The sequence below is a fragment of the Ogataea philodendri genome, assembly GCF_020536065.1.
Source record: "Ogataea philodendri strain CBS6075 chromosome Unknown scaffold1, whole genome shotgun sequence".
Lineage (NCBI taxonomy): Eukaryota > Fungi > Ascomycota > Pichiomycetes > Pichiales > Pichiaceae > Ogataea > Ogataea philodendri.
The window spans coordinates 428,677-442,149 of NW_025763889.1; the positions used below are offsets into that span (position 1 = coordinate 428,677).

General features: G+C 48.5%; 12 protein-coding genes across 12 annotated transcripts; 7 read left to right on the forward strand and 5 right to left on the reverse strand.

The window, feature by feature from the left end:
* Window positions 1–106: 106 nt before the first annotated feature.
* On the reverse strand, window positions 107–1,978 carry OGAPHI_002062 (uncharacterized protein; the record flags this gene model as incomplete). Its single annotated transcript, XM_046202891.1, has 1 exon — window positions 107–1,978. One exon carries the CDS (start codon window positions 1,976–1,978, stop codon window positions 107–109), a length of 1,872 nt encoding a protein of 623 aa, XP_046062722.1.
* On the forward strand, window positions 806–1,991 carry OGAPHI_002063 (uncharacterized protein; the record flags this gene model as incomplete). Its single annotated transcript, XM_046202892.1, has 3 exons — window positions 806–940; window positions 1,037–1,402; window positions 1,725–1,991. The coding sequence occupies 3 exons, from the start codon at window positions 806–808 to the stop codon at window positions 1,989–1,991; spliced, it is 768 nt and encodes a 255-aa protein (XP_046062723.1).
* A 73-nt stretch (window positions 1,992–2,064) lies between these two features.
* On the reverse strand, window positions 2,065–3,423 carry OGAPHI_002064 (uncharacterized protein; the record flags this gene model as incomplete). The annotated part of the gene is made up of 1 exon (XM_046202893.1): window positions 2,065–3,423. The coding sequence occupies one exon, from the start codon at window positions 3,421–3,423 to the stop codon at window positions 2,065–2,067; it is 1,359 nt and encodes a 452-aa protein (XP_046062724.1).
* Window positions 3,424–3,514: 91 nt separating this feature from the next.
* OGAPHI_002065 (uncharacterized protein) lies at window positions 3,515–3,919 on the reverse strand (the record flags this gene model as incomplete). Its single annotated transcript, XM_046202894.1, has 1 exon — window positions 3,515–3,919. One exon carries the CDS (start codon window positions 3,917–3,919, stop codon window positions 3,515–3,517), a length of 405 nt encoding a protein of 134 aa, XP_046062725.1.
* Window positions 3,920–4,188: 269 nt separating this feature from the next.
* On the forward strand, window positions 4,189–6,033 carry OGAPHI_002066 (uncharacterized protein; the record flags this gene model as incomplete). Its single annotated transcript, XM_046202895.1, has 3 exons — window positions 4,189–4,209; window positions 4,327–5,577; window positions 5,656–6,033. The coding sequence occupies 3 exons, from the start codon at window positions 4,189–4,191 to the stop codon at window positions 6,031–6,033; spliced, it is 1,650 nt and encodes a 549-aa protein (XP_046062726.1).
* Window positions 4,231–6,477, reverse strand: OGAPHI_002067 (uncharacterized protein; the record flags this gene model as incomplete). Its single annotated transcript, XM_046202896.1, has 1 exon — window positions 4,231–6,477. The coding sequence occupies one exon, from the start codon at window positions 6,475–6,477 to the stop codon at window positions 4,231–4,233; it is 2,247 nt and encodes a 748-aa protein (XP_046062727.1).
* Window positions 6,323–6,634, forward strand: OGAPHI_002068 (uncharacterized protein; the record flags this gene model as incomplete). The annotated part of the gene is made up of 1 exon (XM_046202898.1): window positions 6,323–6,634. The coding sequence occupies one exon, from the start codon at window positions 6,323–6,325 to the stop codon at window positions 6,632–6,634; it is 312 nt and encodes a 103-aa protein (XP_046062728.1).
* A 118-nt stretch (window positions 6,635–6,752) lies between these two features.
* On the forward strand, window positions 6,753–7,853 carry OGAPHI_002069 (uncharacterized protein; the record flags this gene model as incomplete). Its single annotated transcript, XM_046202899.1, has 1 exon — window positions 6,753–7,853. One exon carries the CDS (start codon window positions 6,753–6,755, stop codon window positions 7,851–7,853), a length of 1,101 nt encoding a protein of 366 aa, XP_046062729.1.
* Window positions 7,854–7,889: 36 nt separating this feature from the next.
* Window positions 7,890–9,725, reverse strand: OGAPHI_002070 (uncharacterized protein; the record flags this gene model as incomplete). Its single annotated transcript, XM_046202900.1, has 1 exon — window positions 7,890–9,725. One exon carries the CDS (start codon window positions 9,723–9,725, stop codon window positions 7,890–7,892), a length of 1,836 nt encoding a protein of 611 aa, XP_046062730.1.
* Window positions 9,726–10,335: 610 nt separating this feature from the next.
* Window positions 10,336–11,592, forward strand: OGAPHI_002071 (uncharacterized protein; the record flags this gene model as incomplete). Its single annotated transcript, XM_046202901.1, has 1 exon — window positions 10,336–11,592. One exon carries the CDS (start codon window positions 10,336–10,338, stop codon window positions 11,590–11,592), a length of 1,257 nt encoding a protein of 418 aa, XP_046062731.1.
* A 144-nt stretch (window positions 11,593–11,736) lies between these two features.
* On the forward strand, window positions 11,737–12,444 carry OGAPHI_002072 (uncharacterized protein; the record flags this gene model as incomplete). Its single annotated transcript, XM_046202902.1, has 1 exon — window positions 11,737–12,444. One exon carries the CDS (start codon window positions 11,737–11,739, stop codon window positions 12,442–12,444), a length of 708 nt encoding a protein of 235 aa, XP_046062732.1.
* An 82-nt stretch (window positions 12,445–12,526) lies between these two features.
* OGAPHI_002073 (uncharacterized protein) lies at window positions 12,527–13,399 on the forward strand (the record flags this gene model as incomplete). Its single annotated transcript, XM_046202903.1, has 1 exon — window positions 12,527–13,399. The coding sequence occupies one exon, from the start codon at window positions 12,527–12,529 to the stop codon at window positions 13,397–13,399; it is 873 nt and encodes a 290-aa protein (XP_046062733.1).
* Between the last annotated feature and the right edge of the window lie 74 nt (window positions 13,400–13,473).

Here is a 13,473-nt window from a genome sequence, read left to right on the forward strand (position 1 = left end):
AATAAAATGTCACAATGGTGGGGGTGTACCGCGTTTTATATTCCCCAAGTAGCAATTCATAGCAACAGCAACCTTGCTACTTGAAATTCCGAAATATCTCGATCAATTACGTAATTTCTACATCTTCATCCTCGTCGTCCTCGAGCCAGTCTCTGGCTCTGGAAATGGCCCGCTCCCAAAGACGCCACATCTTCTCTCTCTTGGCATCCTCCAATTGGGCCACATACATGTTTGGACCGTTGGTATCGCCACCCAGCTTCTTCTTCACATGCTCCAGAGACTCCCAAATTTTTACATCTTTATGAAGTCCTGCAGCAATCGCGGAACCAAGAGCTGTGCATTCGGCGTTATGAGATCTAACAACCGAAACGGAAGGACCTAGAATGTCGGCTTGAATTTGCATCACAACGTCGGACTGAGACATACCTCCATCAACGTGGAGCGTGTTCAACGGGTTTTCTCTGTGGTGCTGCGAAGCTTTTGCCAGGAATTCGTGAGAAGACGACGCGTCCGAGACCATTGCGTTCAATATAGCACGCACTTGGAAACACACACCTTCAATGGCAGCTCTGGCAATGTGGGTGGCTTTAGAATACTGCGTCAGTCCGAAAATAGTACCTGTAGTTTGTGCGTTCCAGTAAGGAGCAAAAAGACCGGAGAAAGCAGGCACGAACACCACTCCCGCACTGGTTGGTGCCTGAGCAGCAAGCGGACCAATGTGGGACGCACTGTAGATAAGTTTCAAGTTGTCTCTAAGCCATTGGACACATGATCCGGCAACGGCAATCGAGCCCTCCAAACAGAAATGAGGCTCAGCACATTTGGGGCCGTCCACAGACTCGTCCAGTTCCGGGAACCAGTACCCGACGGTGGTGACGGCACCGTGCTCGGACACCAACTGAGTGTCTCCGGTGTTGTACAACAGAAACGCACCCGTTCCGTACGTACATTTGGCGTCTCCCTTATGGAAAGCAAGCTGGCCAACTAAAGATGCCGACTGATCACCAAGACAGCCGGTAATCGGCACGTTCCGGAGATACTTGGACACGATGTTGGCCTCGTCCTCAGAAAGAACGTGTCTATTGTATCCGATCTCCTTGAGGTCTCGAAGCTCGAAGGTTCCAAAATTGTGACTGCTTGGCACGATTTCCGGCAAATGCATTTTGTTCGGGTCAACTCCCCAGAACTCGAGCAACTGCTCGTCGTAGTTTTTGGTCTGCAAGTTCATGAAACTGGTTCTAGAGGCGTTGGTGATGTCGGTCATGAACGACTTCTCCCGCGTGATATTGTAGATGAGCCAAGTGTCGACGGTACCGAACATCAAATCACCTTCGCCGCTCTCGTACGCATTTCTAATCAACGGCACGTTCTGGTACAGCCAGGTCCACTTCAAGGCCGAGAAGTAGGTGGAGATCGGACATCCGGCTCTTTCCTGGATCTCTCTTCTAATAGAAACCGGAACGTTGGCGTTTAGGTTATTCATCAAAGACAAAGTACGGGTGTCGTTCCACACGATACCGTTGTGAAGCGGTCTGCCCGTCTTCTTGGACCAGATGATGGTTGTTTCACGCATGTTGGCTATTCCGATAGCGGCAACATGGTACACGGTCGGCGACGATCCGTCAAGCGGTTCTTCAGAATTGGATATTTCCAGTTGTGTCAAACACGCACCCAAACATTCCAACACGTTTGCTAAAATATGACAAGGGTCACATTCGACCCAGCCGGGCTCTGGGAAGGAGAGAGTCGGACCCGCATGGTGGTCTTCTTCGACCTTGACGTGGCCTCCTTCTCCGATATCCAAAGGAATACCTTCGTTGGAGAAAATAGTGGGGGAATTCCGTTTCGACCCCTCTTTCGCCGACGTCGAATATTCGATTTGGTGTTTTGTCACTTCTTCACCAGAATCGGTGAACAAAATCACCCTCGTGGATGTCGTACCTATGTCAATGGAACAGATAAGAGGAACGCTTGTCATGGACAACGGATAAAAATTAGTTGCGGAAAACTTTACTACCCCAGATATTAAAATAAGAAAAAATAAGGCAGTCCCCAAATATTTATCTATTGAATAAGCAGCTTTGCAGCTTCTATAAAATTCGGAGTATTTTTTTCGAGCTCCAACTCCGGGTGATTTTTCCAGTTGAGCCTTGCAAAAATTTCATCCATCACCAGTTGCTCTATATTGTTATCAAACGGTTGCCGAATATCGAACTTCGGATCTGACGAGGCTGAGTTAATTTTAGCAATCTCTTCCCCAGAAAAATAAACCGTCTCATGTGCGTATTTAGCAACCCTGTAGTTTAACTGGTACAGTTTCTTTGCCATTAGATCCCAATATTCGCCGCGGTCTAAATAGTGCAACCGTTGAACCAAAAACTTCCAATTCTCCAAGTCCTCATATTCTGGGTATCTGCTCTTAAGGTGATTGGTCAGAGCTATTGCATTGTAGATCTCCCCCGTGGAGATAAAATGCCACAAAAGGATGCGCACCAACCGGAAACTCGGACTTTTTTTTGCGCTCGAGGTACACACCTGCAGGATTACGTTCCATGCGTCTTTGGCTCTATTCTCCCCGAGCAACTGGCGCACTATCACCTCGCCAATCTCCAAGGTGCTTGCTTGCTTGATGTGTCGTTGCAGAAACCGCATTGCTTTTTGCGGCTCCTCGTTCCTGGCTAGCATTTGCTTGGCAACTTCCGTTTCGATGCCCTTTTGACTGAGCCCCATCTCCTGCATCTTGCGGTAGATCTCCTCTTTCAGCTCGGAGTCCCGCAGACCCTTGTACATTGCATGGAAAGTGCTCCGATTGGGAACCAGATGGTACTTGTCAAGGATCTGCAAGTTTTCCATCGTGTTGGTTTCTCGTCGCGGATGGTGTTTCTGAAGCGTCGCCTCCAAAAGCAGGTTTATCGTTTCGATGTCTGGCACAATTCCTTGCCGAATCATTCTGTCTCGAACATTGAAACATTCGAGTGTCTGGTACGTTTTGGCGAAATACCTTAGAATTTTCTTGAACGACAGCCGCGAAAGCAGCGGCGAGTTCATCAATGAGTCGTAGATGCTCGTGATCGACGGCTGGATATCTGCGTGGTGTCGGAAGTCCAGCTTCGCCAAAGCAGTCACATACCTATTGATCGAGATTCTGTTGTATTTGGCCGGCGGATCGGGGAACTGGCGTCCCAAAGTCAGCTTGTCCGTCCGCCGGACCTGGTCAGCCGTATTTTTCACCCCGCGACGTCTCGCAATGTCCAGCAGATAAACCACCAACTGCGACTCTTCGCTGGAAACATCGGCGTTAATACCCCGCGAATGCGCCTGGCTCTGTACGTATCTGTCATAGCGGACGTTGATACGTTGCTCGAGCGTCGCCAGCGACATCCATCGAACCCCACGTAGACCAAACGCTCCGTTAACACCCATCTTGGCCGGTTGGTTTAATTTACACTTTTTTCGTACTTGCACGATCTCTCTCTGTTAACCTCTAACCGATGCTACTAATCTACATGTCTTGCTAATCCTCGTGGATGTGTTTCGCGACTGAAACCCACTCCATCAGCTTCTCCACGGCGTCTGCCTCCTCCGGCAGTCTCTCGTGGCCAAAGTTAACTATCGTGTCGCTCTGGCCAATCAGCTGGTACTTGGACTCAATACCGTCATCTTCTTTGCGCTCAAAAACATCCACCTTGTACTCGCCCGCAAACGCGTGCTCCACGCCCACCAATCGCCGGCCACGCATGTAGTTCACAACCTGTGTCTTATCGTCTATGACCTGCTTCTCCAATTGCGAGTCCCAGAACTGCGATCCGTTCTCAACAGTCCCGGTGTAATCCACGTAAACGGGCAACACATTGCACACGTACTGCGTGGCATTCTGCTCGCGACACTCAAATCTGGCGGGATGCAACGACTTGCTCATTGACGCGTACTAAAATAATTTATCACCAATTATTTTTTTCCATGCAATGAGCGCAATACAGTCCTTTAAGCACTATCCATATTTGATCTCCAAGTAAGTTGATGATGTTGATTGTTCGCTAACTTTAGATATATGGACCCACTCTTCGCCGTTTCCATTGGAGTGGTGTCGTACTACGCCTACGAAAAAAGATCCGGCAGACCTGAAGGCCACACGTTGAACGAACTACTAATGAGAAAATACCAAAGATGGTCAAACTAGGTTAATATATGAGCTTTTATTCATTTATCGTATGCAATACTTTTGAAAAACTAAACACGCAGATCAAGCGCAGGCTTCTTTCTCGAAAGCATCCGCTTGTTCCGTTTGGACAGCTGTTTCCGTTCTTTCTTTCCAATATCAATCAGGTCTCTGCCAAACGTATCTTTGTCCTTGAGCTTGTAGATACGCACAATCCAGTTCTCACTGGTAAAGGCCTCCTCCATAACGTCCACGGTGATCGACTTGGCGTAGTTGGCGCTCAATTTCTGTTGTCTGACCCGGTCAACAGGATCGTTGCCAGCATAAACGTCTCCAAACCGGTAGAACGACAGTTTGTACATCAACGAGTTCTTCATGGTGTCGGTAGCCAGGTCGTCCACTCTGTAGGCGCCTCTATCTGTGAAATAGTTGCGCTCGTTGATCTCTTCGGGCCAAATTCCTTCCGAGATTCTCACCATCCACAAGAACTTGTTGATGTCGTCTCCAGAGTAGCCAATGAGTCCACCGAAAATCACAAGCACATAGTCAACGCCCAGCTCTCTCATGATCACCTCGGCTTTCTCCTCAGACGTGGCCATAGCACGTCCGACAGTAGCAATGTGAGTGTTGTTCCAGGTGTTGTTATCAACAAACGTGGTTCTGTCAGCCATGCCACCAATCTGGTAGCCGTAGTCCCACCAGGCCATCACCTTGGCGTCTTCCGGAGTGTTCATCCGCAGCCAGTAGTAGGCTTCTCTGTAGTCATCAATCAGCATCTGGGAGCCGTCAGGAGCTCTGGAAGCCAGGACCACAGACGGCGAAGAGTAGGCATTGGATGTTACCCAAGTGCAGTGCTGGACGTAGAATGTGAGGTAGAAAATGAACGTGGCACTGACAACCATCTTGGAAATCAAGGTGAACAACGAGTCTTTGGTCTCATCCTTCTTGTCGTGCCACCAGTTGGCCACCTCTTCTCTGATGTCGAGATAGATGTTGAACAGTCTTCCCAAAGTGATACCTGCGCAAACACAGACAACAGGGGCAAGAGTCAACATCAGTCTGACCATGACACCGGCAAAGTACGAGCCCAGCACGGCGTACACAATGACAAACACGGCCGAGTTGGAAAGCTCCTGGAAACAGAAATACACTCCAACAGGAAACAGCCAGATCATGAAGTTGAGATCAAAGAAGAACGAGGACCATGGAGTAGGCTGGTGTTCGGACACAGAAGCAATGATGGGGATGTGCACCTTAGCATAGTTGGTGTCCCAAAGGGAGTAGAATCTTCCTGTCCAAGGAGCAATCAGACCCAATTTGGTGGCAGCAACCAAACCAGTGATGCCCACCGAGGCCACAATAGCACTGAAAGCGTACATCAATCTAGTGAATTTCTGTGGAGAAAGAGTGTCTTTCAGGTATGACACCAAAAGAACTAGTTGAATCAGGCCAAACACACCGAACGCGGCCATGTGGTCGTTCGATCTGATAGGAAGGAACCCGACAAACGGAATCTGCATGGACATCAAGGTTCCCAACGCGTACCATGTGCAGTAGGATGTGTAGATTTTGTAGTCGAACCGGCCCATCAGCAAGAGGATGAACACGTGCAACGGAATGATGTTGGTGATGAAGACGTATCCACCCCAAGCACTGACCATGTAGAAGTAGAAGACGGCGGTCAGCGAGCCGTAGAACACAGAACCTGTGTTGACGGACTTGACCCAGAGGAAGAACGTGACCAACAGCAGGGTGATTGCAATTGCCTCGTTATCATAAGATCCGGCAACAGATCTCGAGATGTAACCTGGGGTGATTCCCATGAACACGGCACTGAGCAACGCGCCTGTTTTTTTCGTTCTGAGAGTGGTTGAGGACGAAGTGACTTCCAATGTGAGCAGGTACATTGCCAAAGAGGTGACGGAACTGAAGGCTGGTGCCAAAAGCACACAGATGTTTCTAATGTCGACGGGGAGACCCAAGAATTTCAACACATGATAGATCACAGAAGAGGTCACCATCAGTCCTGGATATAGCGTTCCACCGGTAACTCTTCCGAGCGGATACCACGTTTTGTCGTCGAACCAGTTCAAAAAGTCGTAAAAGGACGTGTTGACAAGATGCTTAGTTGCCCGGAAATTGAACCAAGGGTCGAACTCGTGGATGATCGACTCGAATCTGATCACCGAGAATAAACGTGACGAGACGGCGGCAAACGAGATGGACACAAAAATCAAAGTCAACAACAAGAGCTTGGTCAACTTGAGTATCGATGGGTCTACCCGTAAGTATCCCTCATTATCTATAAGTGAAGCCATTTTGGGTTTTATTTTGATCGACAAACAAATGAAATATGTTCAATCTAACCAGATATCGTCTTTTCTGCTTGATATCCAATCAATCTTTATCAATTGTCGCAAGTTTCCCAAATGCTTTGTACGTGTTAAAAAATTGAATGAAATTTCCAATAAATAAATATAAAGGAAAAAGGCAAAGTAAGTTTCGGCACACCACCAGATTATTTCTAAGTTCTGTTTAAAGAGCTCAAATCGGCTCGAATACGTTATATTTATACCTCCTTTCATGTTCAACAATGGCGTCGCATAAAACTACCGGTAGTCTCAATTTGCAGCCGATGAATAGTGCCAATTATACGGCAGCGCAAGATGGAGTACAGGACTTCCAAGGCTCCTCGTCTGCGCACAACTCTGTGCCAGAGAAACCGTCCATCCATGGTGCTGGAATCACCTCTCAACCCATTTTGGATATGGCCACCGCTTCGTTGCCCAAAGACGAATCTGATCACAGCCAAGATCCTAAACCTGTGGCTTACGAGAACAATGTCGAACAAGACCTATCTATCAAGAAACCATCTCTCTCGCCGCCTTCTCATCCGATCCCGGTCCAGCAACCAGAAATTCCCAAACCAACAACCCTCTCGCAGTCCATCCCCGGCAAACCGATGTCTCTGTACATTGACCAAAAGAGCCTCAGTGTATCGCCACCTCCTCGAACCAAATCTCCGTTCCGCGACTCCTCCAACGTGTTCATCAAGCAGATCAAGGACCAAAGACGTCCAATGTACACGCCTGCCGTTTTGCGCTCCGATAGCATGAGCAGAACGTCGTCCTCTCAAAGCGGATGCGATCTTATCGACGTGAACAACCCAGAACGCCCGATTTTGAAGTCGACAATGTCATCGTCGTCGCTGAGGTCGGTGTCGTCGATCTCCGACTACTTTGGCTCGTTCACCCGCGCATACGGGAAAAACATCCCGGTCGAAGGCCCTACAAGAGAGCACTGGAAGCCAAATAATAGTCGGTTCAGCTGCGCGAAATGTAACCGGGTGTTCCATTTCATGACAGAAGGCCGCCGGAAACACCACTGTCGCTACTGCGGAGACATATTCTGCAGCGACTGTTTGAAAAACTACGTGTATCTTGATGAAAGCGCTCATTTCACGCTGTTTGGAAACTCAGAAGACGTTCCCGATGACAAAGATAAGAAATATTTATGCAAAGTGTGCCAAGACTGTGCACACAAGTACGAAGTGTATCTGAAAGACCATACAACGAGAAATTTGGACTTGGAATCAAATAAGGATTCGTCTCTTACGAAAAGCTCCACTAGAAAAGACACAGTTGCAAACGTTCAAAACCCAATGCCCGCAGATTGGGATTGGAGTTCTTTCTGAATTAATACATAAAAGAATTGAAGAGCATGGATGGCATCACGAGTCGGATTTCTCGTTTCGTTCTCTGTTTTCGCGGATCATGGCGTCTCTGACCAATCCCAGCTTGGTGGTGTCGGCAGATTTTTCTTCGCGTTCGAATTCAGAGTCGGATGATGCCATATCGTTCTCACTTGAGGAGGAAAGCCCGACAGACGACGTTGTTTCATTGTCATTAAAAATTATCGGAACCGACGACGTCAGTTTCTCTTTGATCGATTGATCGGGCTCTGTGGTTCCAGCAGACCGTGATTTCGCTTGCTTCTTTGCTGCTCTTCTCTGTCTGAGTCGTTGGGTTTTTTCCTCCTCATATTCGTCCTCTGAGTCGAGAGCAACACGTTGTTCGTGCTGCTGTTTGCGTCTCTCGTCGCGTCTCAGCTTCTTCAACTCAAGTCTCTTTTCATATTCGAACAGATTGAAGTCTGGGAACAGCTGAGGACCATACTCGTTGATCACCTCGGTGATCTCCAGAGATAGTTCTCTGCGCTTCGCCCGCAGTTTCGAAAGACCTTGTTTGTTGACCAATGCCAGCCACAGCGGTCTGATGGATTTAAATAGATCCATTCCTTTATCGCCAAAGATCAACGCCGAATATGTGATCATGGCCGAAAACAAATAGAATAAACAGAAAATGGTAATTGCTGATCTTTCAGATAGTTCCCAGTACCTTTTGATCAACACAGTTCCAAGAGCCGAGTAGAAAACGTACAACAGAGGAGCAAATCCTATACTCACCAGGATCTTCCATGTAGCAATCACGTCTCTTGCTTGGATCTTAACGGTCGAGCCTGCCAGAGCCTCGACTCGCTTCTTCTCGCTAATCAACTTGGTGGCTATGAACACCGGCGAAAACAGAATAATTCCTGGTAGAGCTAGTGTCCCCAACACTATAAGTTGAATCAGCGAGGTGATGAACCGGATGAAAATGGTCAAGGTGTCGGCGTTACGACCTCCTTCGACCAGATGGTCAGGGATCTTGAAGATTCTTAAACTGTCGTTGTATTGCAGAATGCTCTTTTTCAACTCAATAATTCTGGGTTCGTCTTTGAAATGGAGATATCCCTTGATAAGACGTCTGTTCATCTCGACTATCGACTGCAAACTTAAGCTCTTGGACATATTGTTCGAGTACAGTCTTCTGGCGACTTGAACGCAGGTCAAACTCTCGTAATCTGGACAGGTGACGGTGACCGACTTTAAACCACCGGTGATTATCTCCAGCAAGTCCTTGATGGCGTCCTTTGAGGTCTCCGGGTTGGAGTACTTGGCCACCAGCTCTGGGCTGATCTCGATCGGCATACCAAACTCCACAACTGCTCTGGACCGGAACTTGTGTGGATGGAAATAATTCATTCCGCAAGGGACAATCTTGACGTTACAGTCCGGATTGGCCTCCATGGCTCCAAGGGCCATGATAGCCACGCCAGCTTTCAAGGGCAGCAAGTCAGGACGGTCGTGGGAGCCTCCTTCAGAGAACAGCCCCAAACAGTGGCCGTGAGCCAGATGTTCAAACACCTTGGAGTACACTTCCGACTGGTCGATTCTTGGGGCTGTTCTGAAAAACGAGCCTTCCCGCAGCGCCTTCTTGGCGTCCTCGGTCGTTTTCGGGGACGAGAACTTGAACGGCTTTCTGAGGTAGAGTTCAGTGTCGGAAACAATCTCGCCGACTTCGGCACTTCCCCAGGATCTTGGCAGAGCAATCAGACCTTTTGGCTCGCATACTTTGGTGAAGTTGGAGTTTGTTCCAATCACGTGCAGCTCGTTTTCCGGGTCGAGTCTGATGGACCCTGGCACAGCTTTCAAACAGTCTTGTGCGCGTCGCACAGGGATAGACATCTGTGATCTGCTCACGAGTCCGATAAACCGTCTTCTGTGGCTCTTTTCGGCAATAAGAAAACTGATTCGGCGCGCGGTCTCTTTCTTGACCTGACCCATCAACACAATGGGGTCAACAAACTGGTTGGCATGAGGTGCGGCCACAAAAATGATGGGACCACTCTTGGGCAGTCGGAACGCTCCACGCGGCCGGATCTCTCTGAAGAAACAGTCAAAGATCACTGTGAACGTCCACAACACCAAGTCATATACAAATTTCCGGAACGGCGTAGGTTCCTCCCAATTCGAGTTGGAGGTCATACAAGAGGATGGGTAATTAATCTAGAAAAAATTATTTGCTAGTAAAAACCGGTTGCACCACCGGGTCCACCAAAGGACCCCCATTAATTTTTACTACAGCGAACAATAAGCAGATGTGTTTGTGTTCCTTGGCATATTTGTGCGGGCGAGATCCAGTTTAAAGATTTGTGCTCTGCACTTTGGAAGATCCACTCGTCACATATTGCCTGATTCGGAAAAACCTAAACATCCAAAAACTATTTCATCTTGCTACCGGTGGAATTGAACTCTTTCTTGCAAAATGCTCCGACTGCGTGTGCTCGGATCCCTGATGGCAACAATTGCGCTCTCATGGGCTTCTGCGTCGCTTGCGCTGGCCCTCGTGATTGTTGGCTACTCCCATTCGGTACCTTTGATTCTAATTACTGCGTTGGAGTACACAGCCGGGCTTTTTCAGCTGGCTAGTCTGTGTACCTCGAATTGGCTAGTTTGTGGGAGTTGCTTGCTGGTGAACCTGGCATCGATGCCCGTTGTTGTCTACTGGATAGAGACACTGCTGGATGCCCCTTCCAAGTGCAAATACCTCGAACTGTCGCTGCTCACAACATATATTGTCTCGTGTCTGTTCCGTTTGGGTGTTGGAAGACGTATTTCCAAGATTGAGGACCCTGAGGCCAACACAGTCAAGTATAGAACCTCGGCACAGACCCTGGTGGACGAAAACGCTAACAAAAGCGTCGACCTCCTGTGTCAGAAATCCATGGACCTCTTGCAACCGAACACAGAGCCCCAACTGAGACACGACCAGGAGTCTGTCCGGTCAGAAAAAGCGTCGTTCCACAACACCTCATCGGATTCGTTTGAGTTCCAGTACAAATCGGACGCCCCGAACGAGCACCAGTCGATGATTCTTCCTCAATTGGAAGACCCGCTAGTTCCTGTGTCTTACTCCTCGGCCGAGCTCGAAAACATCACAGAAATACCCCTCCCGCAATGGTCCAGCCCTGCATACCCAGGAATGAACCATATCTCGCTCGAATCGTGGAACAACAACTCTGCTAAATGGCAGGAACAGCAACAGCTCTGGGGAAACAACTTTTTCAAAAGACCAGACATGACACGCTCGTTCAGCAACCCAATCTCGATAGTGTCGGAGAACCAGTTGCAGGCAACTACTTCCCGATCAAGATCGTCCACTGTTACGAGGTATTCGCGAATGAGCCCGTCCGCATCGAGCAGTCCACTCAAACGACTCCGCAGTCTTAAGTTCAAAAGACAAATCAAGCATTCGCAGTCCCAGCCCGAGCTGAACTTCGACTTTTTAAAGACCTTGCAAACGTCGCCAATCAGAACACACCAGCATCAAAAGACACTCTCCTCTAATTTCAAAACACCATACAGTTCTCCGGTGAAATCTGTGGCAGGAATTTCGCTGCATAATTTAAACGAGGATCGCACTCCGGATAGCCAGCTGAGTAACCCGTCGTCAAAAAGCAGCGTTCCGTCCGTGGTGATCGGGGCATACGACCGCGAAAAATGGCACACCATCAAATCACAGCTGCTCCAGGAAGCCCTTGAATCAAATTGACGCCGGTGAGGCTGCTGCCAATTTGTTGCGTAGGAAAAAAAAAATCTTATTGTTCTTGGCTAGCCCCATGGCCGCAATTGAACATCATCTATATAGCCGGCAAGAAAAAAAATTAGTATCAACTTTATCTTCATTCCTTCTTTTATGACAGATCCGGCCAGAAATCCAGAATACACCAATCCGGACGAGATTAGAGACCCCAATACTCCCTACTATCTTCCTTATGAACAAGCACCTCGACAACAGCCCGTTCCGCAGGAGTTTTCGGCCCGTCGCTCGACCATTCTTCCTCCTTTAATTCCAAACTCCCCTTCCACAACAGCATCCACGCCTTACTTCTACCCCCCACACCACGTACAACAATACTACCATCCTGACCGTATCACGAGGCCTCAACACACCCAACAATACCAATACCCTCCAAGCATGCCCTCGGCCGATTACTCAGCAAGAGGGCGCCCCAAAACCACAAACACCAGCCTAACACAAGCCCAAATTAGCCCCATAGATTATATCCCTGCAGATCCTGAAGTCGACTTGTCCATCTTCACTGAGGAAGACGCTTTGGTTCTCCGAAGCCTCCTGCCTCTTGCAGAAATCCATAAATGGAAATATGTTGCAACCAGGCTTTCAAAGCAGAGATCTAAAAAATTTAACAGCGAGTTCTGCATAAAGAAGTTCCACGAGATGTTCGACCTTCCTTTCGACCCGAACCACTCGTTGTTCAATTCTCGCTACTTTCTCAGGCCCCACGAGGCCTCGAATTTATCGGGACTAAACTTCGAAGGGTTGGTAGGCAGCTCGTTGCCCTACATTGTCTGCAAAAACGGCTGGTCCGATCTGCAGGCATAGTGTTCTTAGATAGTACACCCCACACCTCTATTTATAGCGCATTATAATTGGAAAAAATTACATAAATTGTCAACGCCATAGTATGTTTCGGTTCATTAGGACTCTTTCGAGTGTCAGATCTGGTTCGCGGTACTCCCCTGAATTTAAGGTGTATTTGCAGCTTGATGACGGGAAAATTGGCTCGTTTTTCCACGATGTTCCGCTAAATCTCAACAAATCCGCACGCACAGCGTCGATGGTGGTGGAGATTCCCCGCTGGCAGAACGCAAAATTCGAGATCTCCAAGGAACTTGCCGCCAACCCTATTGTTCAGGACACCAAGAAGGGCAATTTGAGGTTCTTGAACAACATTTACCCAAACCATGGTGTTCCCCATAACTACGGAGCATTTTCCCAGACCTGGGAGTCGCCGTTGCACCCATCGCCCCTGGTGAAAGAGAGGATCTCTGGCGATAACGATCCGCTCGACGTGATCGATATCGGCCGGTTCGTCTCGGCCACAGGAACAATCAAAACAGTCAAGATACTCGGGTCTCTGGCTCTTGTTGACGACGGAGAATTGGACTGGAAGGTTGTGGTCATTGACACGAATGATCCAATGTCCAAGGAGGTGTCCAACACCGCCGACGTGTACGAGAAAATGCCCGGATTGCTCGAAAACTTAAAGAGATGGTTCGAGATCTACAAAATCCCAACAGGAAAACAACCAAACAAGTTCCTGTTTGACGGAGCGTACCAGGACGTTGATCTCACCCTCAAGGTGGTGCAGGAATGCCACGAAAGCTGGAACCAGCTGGTTTCTGGCGACCTGGCCGGAGAAGAGCTGCCATCGATTGAAAACGCGTCTCTGACTCAGACCAAGGGCCACACCAAGTTCGACGTCGAGCTCCTACCTGCCTCCGACGCTAACGAATTGCCACAGGACGCAAACGCCATCAGCTACATCAAACACTAGTCCTAGGACCACCGTTTGCAATTCAATGTATATACACCTCGCACCTGAAAATATTAAAGTATCTCACGTAAACA